The 10,760-nt window shown below is 32.7% G+C and overlaps 1 protein-coding gene across 1 annotated transcript; it reads right to left on the reverse strand.

Annotated features, from left to right (window-relative positions):
* Positions 1-4,738: 4,738 nt before the first annotated feature.
* On the reverse strand, positions 4,739-9,482 carry LOC143053817 (heat shock 70 kDa protein 12B-like). The gene is made up of 4 exons (XM_076226610.1): positions 9,152-9,482; positions 8,013-8,231; positions 7,561-7,714; positions 4,739-5,870 (listed from the first exon to the last, which is right to left on the reverse strand). The coding sequence occupies exons 1-4, from the start codon at positions 9,464-9,466 to the stop codon at positions 4,819-4,821; spliced, it is 1,740 nt and encodes a 579-aa protein (XP_076082725.1). The 5' UTR covers positions 9,467-9,482; the 3' UTR covers positions 4,739-4,818.
* Positions 9,483-10,760: the final 1,278 nt, after the last annotated feature.

Consider the following 10,760-nt stretch of genomic DNA (forward strand, 5'->3'; position numbering starts at 1 on the left):
TGTTATTTTGAACCATTCAGGGTCAATATCTTAGTAACTATGTTTCTTGGCTTACAAATGTTAAATCAAAATTCAATATACTGACTGCAGTGACAAAAAAATAATACTTGTAAAGATCAAAAACATTTTTTTATCAGTGGCTGGGACAAGAAATCACGTTTTTATTGAAAAACGCCCATTTACATCACTTTGCCAAGTTTCTTTTCTTTTTTTATATGTTTTTAACAAATTTCATTAATGGTCGTTTCTACATCTAACTGGAGGTATTTTCTTATTTTATCTCAGTTTAAATGGTTTTTCAAATATCATTGATCTACGGCATTTCGTCAATGGTTCAAAGCAACACCGGAAGCAACTTCACCCTTAAGTTCAAATGTATTAAATTACAGAGCGTTCGAATGAAAAATAACGGCAACTAGTGATACATGTAATTGAATATTACCATATCTACAATAAGGGGCCATCCATAGACAAAATCAGATGACGGACACACTATAATTCGATTGGACGCTAACAAAAAAATCTAGATACATACATATTTACTGTATTCTACAGGAAGCAGTTCAGTTGACCCTACATGTACGTAATGTTCTGAATAGCCAAAAGTCTAACAAAATAATTTCAAGATATTTTGTTAACATATATAAACCTCAATAAATTAGAGAGAAATTATAGGAAACGGAAAATAGGAAACTGCATTTCATCATAAGATTTCATTTTTAGTTTTTTTTATATATATATTTAAACGAACGAGGCGACTGGGTGAGTTTCGCAAAATATGATTTGTTTCTGATAACTGATACATATATATTTATGTAGCTGTTCGTTAAATCGAAAAAATATCGAATTGTTGATGGTCATGTCAAAATCGCGACTACAATATATGCTCGTAATAATTTCTGAATATACATTTTTTAACATTTTGTTAACCAAAAAAATCAAAGAGGTAAAAGATAACTAAAGAGGCAATAAAACATCAGGGCGAAGGAGAAGAGCCAATCCCATGGCAAATAAAAAATAAAAATAATAGTTCACCAAGCACTCCACAGAAAGTGTAAGTTTGAACAACATAAATCCTAAGAAAAACTGCTGCTTTCCTTAATATAATACTAGAACTCACCCGCGAGTCCGTCACCGAATTAAAGTAACAACGCCTTACTTTTAGCCATTCGTATTGTCATCTGACTATTAGGTGCACAGTTTTCTCTGCCTTCAATCTCCTTCTTTTTTTTTTTTATCCCTTTCGGATTTTCTTACTATAATTTCATCTCTTTTGTTATATATAATTGTATTTATATTTTTCAATCTCTATATTTTGAGGATGAGCGAATCAGACGAAAGTAGTTATGTTCATATGTTAAATTGCCTTGTACTTTTTGTTTTTGGGAAAAGGTTAACTTTCTTGTAGTTAAACCTGTCACTGATCTGCCAGGCTGGGAAATGGTAAGGAAAATGCTCACATTAAAGCTGTACTGATACAGTGTGATACATGTCTTCCTTGACACCATATCCGGATCCCATGATGATCTACAGAACATACATACAGCCAGAAACTACATGTGACATATACTATTGGTATCGGTAGTGGATTCGAACCGGAACTTGTTAATTATGGGCTCTGTTAATTATGTGGAAAAAACCGGTTCTAGAATGGTAAATTATTTATCAGCATCATTAATAATCAGCAAAACTTTCATATATATACTAGTATATGAGTTAGATATAAAGTTAAATTATTTTATTCGTCATTTTAACGGCATACAGGCAAACAAATTGGACCTCGTTATTTTAGTATTACTTACTAATAGTTACTTACTTACTTATAGTTGATTTCCAGTACAGGATCCCTCAAGGTTCCTCTTTACCAGGGGCCTGTTTATCGAAGCTCTCTTAGGATTAGGACGTGTCCTAAGACCAACTTAGGACACATCTTAGTCCTAAGTGGGTTTATCAAACATGTCGCAACTTAGGAAAATCCTAGGAATTGTCCTAACTTTAGGATATATTTAGGATGGTCAATTTATTATAAACAAGCATGGCCGCTGCATATATACGTTTCAATTTCTCATTGTAAAAAGGGGGAGGTTGTTAGCATTCCCATATTCATGTGCATGTTCCAAGTCAGAAAACTTGTAAATAAGTGCATACACATTTTTTTTCTTTTTTCTTTTTTTTTTCTAATCAGTATTTTGTAGAGATATGTTCTGCAAACACATTTGATGTAAGGAAAAGAGGTTAAACGGAGCATGCATATTACATTTATTCATATATCTGTTTTTGTGCATTTTGGGTTTACGGAGCTACCATTTGATTTTTATGGGGGAAGGGGCTAGGATGAAATCTTAAAAAAAAAGCCTGGACAGGAGTTTTGAGTAAAAAGAAAAGGCAGATTGAGACACTTTGTCAAAAAATAGGAAGGATGACAATCTATGTAAAACAAAGGTCAGGAAAAGGGAGCTACCATTTAATTGTTAGGGGGGGACAGGATTTTGAGTAAAAAAAAGGCAGGATGAGTAACTTGGCAAAAAAAAAGGCAGGATGACAATTGTTGTAAAAAAGTCAGAATAAGCTAAGAAAAAAAAAGGCAGGACCGAATAGACTGAAAAATAAAAAGGCAGGACAGAGATTACAACTAAAAAAAAAGGCAGGACACAACTTTTCATCCTAGCCCCCCCCACCTAAAAATCAAATGGTAGCTCCCTAAACTAAAAAAATAGTTTCCTGGATTCTCTGCGTATTCGGGCAACCTGCTTTTTAGCATTCCTCGCGTACGTACTCCGCTTCTTTCTAATTTCATCTACTGTTCTTTTGTGGTCTGTGTTGGTTGCATTTACTTTACTGCAGATGGAATTCCAGTCCCGCTTTTAAGTACCATTGGTTGAAACAATCGAAACATAAAAAAAAATAGAAGATGTGGTATGATTGCCAATGAAGCAACTCTCCACAATTGACCAAAAATGACACAGAAATTAACAACTATAGGTCATCGTACGGCCTTCAACAATGAACAAAGCCCATACCGCATAGAAACCTTATTAAAAAGCAACGTGTTATTCTTTTCGACATCGTCCAGAAGAGTCTGTAGTTCAGCATCTGTAAGATTCGGATTTCGTCTCAGGCTATTTTTTTTAGCAGTAATAAAATAGTTGAGGTACTCCGTATTGATATAAAAGATGCCCGATATTAGCCTTATCTAAACGTTTTAAAGTATGAAACCGTGACACTTCGAATTCAACTCACTCAAAACATAGAATGATTTTTACCGATTATTCATCTAGTTTACAATAAGTTTGTTAATTTTTTATATAACACGAAGTTATTATTTTTGTCTTATGTGTTGTTTACTACAGTTTAAATGCACAATTTTTACATAAACATTATGTAATACCTTTTATTCAAAACTAATACTATTAATTAATTTCTAATTAATCATATTTTAATAATTATCTTTATTGGTTGAATTTGATAACCTATTTAATTTTTTAAATTTTTTATTTGTTATTTTTTTGACGCCAATATTTAGGACATCGGTAATTAGGACGTCCTACCTAAGATAATCCTAAGATAGCTTCGATGTGCATGCTGAGACGTGTCGTAAATCGGTCCTAACTTTATCCGAATTTCTGTCCTGACAGTTTCGATAAACAGGCCCCAGACTTGTAATTTAATGTTTTTTATAGGATTAAACACATTTTTTCTAGAGGTTATTGATGTGTAAACCGGGGCTCTTACTCACAAACTCAACATAAAAGTCCGAATGTTGAGTTTGTGAGTAAGAGCCCCGGTTTACACATTATTGATGTGTAAATCGAGTCCGAAGGACTTTTATGTTGAGTTTGTGAGTAAGAGCCCCGTTTGTGAGTAAGAGCCCCGGTTTACACATCAATAACCTCTAGAAAAAATGTGTTTAATCCTTATAATTCTTCAGCCAAACATTTGTGATATTTAATAAACATTTGTTTTGTTGATGGCTACTATATATATTTACCATCAAAAGCACAATGGCAAGTCGTAACTAAGGAGTACGCCGCCATCTTGACTTTCTTAAAACCATAAATGTCCGATAAATACAACGGAATCTTAAATGAAATAGCACCTACCTCAAAAACTTCATTTTAATTAAATGTTATCCGAATTTGAAGCGTACACGTAACGAAATAAGCTTTCCCTTTAAAATTTCCATTCGTATGACGTCGTGTTTTGCCATGACGTAAATTCGCCAAATCCTTCATGAAATTTCGCGGAATTTTATTGAATTGTATTTTTGTACATTTTCGAAGCTTTAGTGCTTTAAATTTCTTTCTTTTTTTTTTGTTATATATGCACTAGAATATTCACAACTGTTATGCAATTGTTTTTAAATCTCAATTTGCTGAAAATCCCGGAATCACTGCAAGCTTGTGTATCGCGCATGAATAGATTACAAAAGTAGTTTCGGAAACATGGTTTATCGAAGTGTAAACTTAGAAAAAAATTCTAATTGACCAATCCAATTCAAGTATTTATAGATATGCAAATCATATAAGAATTATTTGTTAGTATTATAAAATGTTAAAATGTTAAATAAAAGTATAATTAATGACGTTTGACAAATAAATTGTCAATTGATTTTACAGCATAACATACTGAATATATACTGACATCTCTGTGTTGTTATCCAATCACAAACCTCGACACAAATAGATCGCAAAATTTTATATTGAAGCAACTATATGTTTTTCTTAGAAATAAATATATTATGCAAGATAAAAATACAAGCAAATCGACAATTTAAAAAAAAGGATTTCATTAAAAATCAAAGTCATAAATATACATAAGCTATATCATTTGAATTGTTTCCTCGCATTTTTTACGCGAAGCAGTGTCTCTTATTTTAACACTTATTTCAGTTCCTCCGAAAATCAATTCAACTTTAATTTTATCTGAAGGAGATGGACTCGGCAGTTGTGCGTGTATTGTTCCTAGTAAGGAACACCCATCTTCGTCGGTGTAAATAGGATTTTCGCTCTCTGTCTGATAAATACATAGCGTAAATAATCCGTCGTCATCTGGTTTGCATTTTGCCGTAGATGTGATTTTTTTGCCAACTGGTACTATTTCATCTCGTTTAATAATAGGTTCAAATACACGACTGCATCTTTCTTTTCCGTCAACTATTTCTAAATGGCTGCTATCATGCTTTTGTTGGTCGAAGATTTTTCTTTTGCTGAATCCATACGTATATTTAGAAATTCTCTCAGATATGATGTTCGGTTGGTGACCAAATATTACCGCACCTTTCAGAACCGACACGTCACTATCATACGGCACGATTATATTGTGGGCGTGAAATGTAGCCTTGATAGCCCTTTGAACCAAATTGCAACCCGAAAAGCCCCCAACAAGCAGTATTTGGGTATCACTGTCAGCATTTGATCTTTTCATTATTTCAGCAATAAGTCCTACAATTCCAATAATTGTTGGTTCAAAAAGAGCCCGGAAAGTTTCAACCTCAATACGGAGTTTGTCATTTAAAAGTGTCGTTACTGATCCGTATTCCGAGTCTTCCAACGCCTTCTTAAAATTTGAATTCAAATGTTTATTGCACTCCAAATCGAGAACTGTCAAAGGTATTAGCAAAGTAACATAGCCAGTGTTATCTGGCTGGAAATTTCTTTTTTTAATTTCGAATTCTCTAGATAGATCAATGTACGAATCAAGATTGTCTTGTTTGAATGCCTTGAAAGTTTCTGGTCCTAGGATATTCTCCATCATTTTAAAGAACTGGACGTCGACGCACGTTCCGCCACAGTTATTACCAGAAGCACGGCATATTTCTTTAAGACGCCCATCGTTCATTTTTTCATGGACTGTTATGTCTAGTGTCCCACCTAAAATGTTATTATACCAGTCAGATTAAAATAAAGATCATGTGCCAATGCTTCGCTTTAAATAATCCGACAGCTTACCATTTTATCTTCTATTTGACGAACTTTCGGGATCCTTAGGAGTTGTCGTTATGATATACCCCTTGAAAAAATTAAAGGCACGCATTTAATTGGTTGATTTAAAAGTAGAACACGGTGTGCTGTCGGAATATTGTATACGAATCGTGGACACAGGATTTTTTTTTTATTATTATACTTGTAATTTTGCTAAAATGCGATGATTACCTTACAATTAGACACATTCACCCCACCTTATGTGAGAACATAGCAAATAAACAAAAAAATTAAAATCCTAATCATGATAAAAAAACAAGAAGATGTGGTATATAAAAAAGAAGATATCGTATGATTGCCAATGAGACAACTATCCACAAAACACCAAAATGACACAGACATTAACAATGAGCGAAGCCCATACCGCATAGTCAGCTATAAAAGGCCTCGATAAGACAATGTAAAACAATTCAAACGAGAAAACTAACGGCCTTATTTATGTAAAGAAAATGAAAAAAATAAAAACAAATATGTAACACATAAACAAACGGCAACCACTGAATTACAGGCTTCTGACTTGGGACAGGCACATACATAAATAATGTGGCGGGGTTAAACATGTAAGCGGGATCCCAACTCTCCCCCTAACCTGGGACAGTGGTATAACAGTACAACATCAGATGGACAAAAATACAAGTGGACGTGGTCCGGTATTTATACATCCCGACACAAAAAGACACAATGAACAGATCTGAGAGTACTCGCAGCTATCTGACAGCTAGTTCAAAGCCACTAACAACTAACAAAAAATCATGCAACTAAGACTAAACTATCAATCCGTACACATCCAACATCACATGGATTTAGTGTAAAGACATCATAAACAGCCAGAGAAAAACATGACCTTGTGCAATGCCAAGTTACAGGTATCGACAGATTGTAGATCCATGAATATGTATATGCATATAACATACTAGTAATATTTTGTTAGCTTTTAATTTACTGATAACAAAATCAATATTTATACCAATAAAAACAATATTCAATGATCTAATTACAGTGTTGAATAGGTAACCTTTTAAAATAAGTTTATTTAAAGGAGCGACAAGTTTACATGGATCATTTTTAAATTTCAGGTATGATTGCCACTGAGACAACTGTTAACAAGAGACCACACGACGTAGAAGTTTTAACAACTATATGTCACCGTATGGCCTTCAACAATGATATTTTTTTTCAAAATCTTGTATACAATGTTTTTTCTTTTTATATATTTTTTAAGAGAAAAATTTTCCCCAAAAATTTCAACTGCTTCTTTTTCACTAAAAAATATGGACATTTCTTTGGTGTATTTTTTTTTAACTTCCATTTTAAGTAAACTCTCAAATTTATAACAGTTTAAAAAAAAAAGAGTATTGGTTTTCTCAATAAGTAAACGAAAAAAAGAATGAATTTAAACTAATATGAATAAAAATAAGTGGAGGAAAATTTAATTCTCACGTTTTATCAAATTCGTTTGAAATTACTACCACAATGGTCGGTCATTTTTTGTTCATAATATTGAAAAAACATCTCTCACCCCACACCGACTCAATAAAAAAGACCACCGACCCAATGAAACAAAAAGCCGTAGATGTACCTCCTAAATCAGCAATTATACATCTAGTGCCAGCTACTGTTGCTGACAATCTTTTTCCTGCTCCCTTCAAGTTTTCTATGGGCAAGTGTTGGCAATATATAGAAGCTGCCTCGGGTTCCAAAGATATCTGTAGATTATCGGATGGAATTCCTGCCTGAAAATTAAAAAAAACCATATCTATACATATATATTTTAATACCATCTTTAAAAATCTAATTTATAATTTGTTATTTTTTTATAGGTTTAAAAAAAAACCCGTGTCAATGTTAGATTAATTTAAAAAGATTCTCAAGTGAAAATTATTCCCGCCTAATTGTCAAAGTCTTTTATTTCAAAAACAAACATACGGAATTCAGGTTCATTTTCTTTCTGCAAATTTAGTTTCGTTATTTATGTACTAATCATTAACAGCTCAATTTTGATAAAATATCTGTTGACCAATGAAAGTTTACCTTCTCAGCACTTCTGCGCATGAATTGTTTAGCACTGTCCGTCCAAATGGCTGGTACTGTCAACACCCAACGAATGTCATCTATATTCATATTAATAAACTGTTTGCTTATGGATTCGAGTAAATGATCTTTCAAAGCTTTAATTGATAAACAGCACACATCAAAAGCTGAAAATTGCTTTCCGGTCATGTCCTCAACAACCAGATCTTTATTCAAATTCTGAAATGTGAATATGATACGAATTATGTATAATTGAAGTAATATGTCTTGGATTAGCTACGTTAGTTTTTCAGAGTGTGTTCAAAACTGCAATATATATATACACAAAAAAATGTGTTTATAGTACACCACACTCCGATCACACTATCACATTTTTATATTCACGGAATCATTGATAAACCTTCATCTGCCATACTATTTTTTTTTAAAGTTTACATCATATTAATTAAACATGTGAACTCAGTTTGTAATCATAACGTCATATTAAACTTCATGGTCCGGAATATAGTGCCTCATGTGGACAGTGTGTTACTTGCCAATTTTTTCCTCATGTTTTATTCCTCAAATAGCAACGAGCAAGAAGGGGATAAAACTACACTGTAAAAAAAAAAGGAATTTTAAAGTTAAGTGGTGATTTGGTCCTGCTAAAAAAGATTAAAAGTTAGCATTTTGTAATCTGTAAAAATAATTCAAGACCCCCTTTACATAAAATGTTCCATATTTTTATTTAAATCCAATGAACTGTTCCTACAATTTTGATACAATTTTTCCAAAAAGCAGTATACCAACTGTACCAAAAGTAGTAAGAAAGCCCATGCAGGTGGAAGTTTTTAAATTTCCATTTATTATCTAATAGTCATGTATTTTCACAAATAACTATTTCCTCGGGCCGAGCCACACATTTAAAATGGGGATTTAATACGGAAAAGACGGACAATGGAGCAAAAAGACAATTGCAAACTATCAAGAACAATGATAATCATATTGTTCCCTTCTGTACTTGCCAAGCTTATAACCTTTTCCCCTTGCAAAAGGTATGTCCTATCTTAAAAGTGGCCAACTTACTCTGTAAATTTTGCTTTTTGGATATGTTGACATTTACTCCAATTTTTAATTGGTATAATTACAGTAAATCGTACCTGCGTATGATAAAGACTCATCTTGAACCTTTGAAAGTAGTAGTAGCTCTCATGCTCTTTTAACAAGGCTAGTTCTGAATACTTGTCCTCGGCGTCATACCCAAATGCAACGTAGTTTTTGTCAGCATCGAGGAGAAGACATGTAGGGGTTTTCAGTGACAGAAGCTGTCTTGTTCCAGCAGCCCATGGTGGATTAACCTGTATCTGTAAGGGATCTTTTTCAAAGTCATTTCTGGTCGAAAATGCATATCCGGAATATGATGTTCCGAAGTCAATAGCAGCAACCAAAATACAGTTGTCGGTTGTCTGTGTCATAATTGCCAACGTTAAATCTATGAATGTACAATTTCAGGTCTGTAGTTGTTATTGATTAGTTCATTAATGTAAAGTTAAAAAAAAAATCATACAGGAAAATCATAGAATTAGGTTATTCAATACCCGAATCACTGAAATCTGAAATGATTTGAATAATGCACAGAATGAAAGAAACATCAAATTACATAAAGATATAATAAAACAAATCACTTTCATGAGAATTTGACAGACTAAGTGTAATTTAAAAGATAAACTTTAGAAAAATGACATAAGATTTAAAGAATATAAAGAAATGTTGCCCGTTCAGACCCTTATATTAAATCCCTGGTTTTGTCATAAAACTCTTCGAACTTATATTTTCATTATGCTTGCAAGTTGTATCTTAGTTCCTAAATTTGTTCATCATTAACAAAAGAAGATATGGTGTGATAGACTATGAAACAACTATCCACCAGAGAACGAATGATGAGGGTGTGAACATCATTATATATATTTAACATTAGTCATCTGTTTCAACCACAGGGGCGGGTCAAGCCTTTTTAAAACGAGGGTTTAATCATGTCGCCCAATTCAAATGCATTGATCGTCAAAAAGGGGAGTTTTAACCACTGGATCCCCTCCCTGGACACACTACTACCGTCTATGTTGGGTGTAGATAGATAGATAGATAATTTTATTAACCAATCATGGTGCCCAAATCAAATGAATTACAAAATAAAGCACAGAAAATGATTAGAATGATTAAAGTACATTTAAACAAAAACCACATGAATACACATTTACACTAATTAACCTGATATAAACCAAGTTATAATTGACAAAACATAGTTGTTATGGGTGCCACTGTGACCTGGAGAAATTACATAAATCTTTATAGTTCTAGGTCTATGGGAGACAACTCCTGATCAATTTTATTTCCTATATATATATATCTATATATAGTTGTCTTCTATTTTTTTTTCAAACAACAATATTTTCTATAATTTTCTTTCGTTCTTCAAAAAGGGAGTGCAATAAATTAGATAAGTTTGAAGTAACAAACAAATCTTCAGATAAAAGAATACAAACAAATTTCATTTCATTAGATAATCATGAAAAATTTTTGAATTTTGAATTTAAATTAGATACATGTTGAGATCGAGTATCTTTTAGAACAGGACATTTTAAAAGAAAATGTAGTTCATCTTCAACTGCGTTATTACATTGCTTACAATTTCTGTCTTCAGCTTTAATTCCAATATACCTCCCTCTTTCGATTTCAAGATCATGACAGCTAGTTATAAATCTTGTGATT

This window comes from Mytilus galloprovincialis, chromosome 12 (genome assembly GCF_965363235.1).
Source record: "Mytilus galloprovincialis chromosome 12, xbMytGall1.hap1.1, whole genome shotgun sequence".
Taxonomy (NCBI): Eukaryota; Metazoa; Mollusca; class Bivalvia; order Mytilida; family Mytilidae; genus Mytilus; species Mytilus galloprovincialis.

Coding starts and splice junctions, on each gene's coding strand:
- LOC143053817 (XM_076226610.1), bottom strand. CDS start 9,466: ATGACACAGACAACCGACAACTGTATTTTGGTTGCTGCTATTGACTTC. Junction 8,232..9,151: donor TGAGTCTTTATCATACGCAG/GTACGATTTACT, acceptor TTCACATTTCAG/AATTTGAATAAAGATCTGGT. Junction 5,871..7,560: donor TATAATTGCTGATTTAGGAG/GTACATCTACGG, acceptor ATAACATTTTAG/GTGGGACACTAGACATAACA.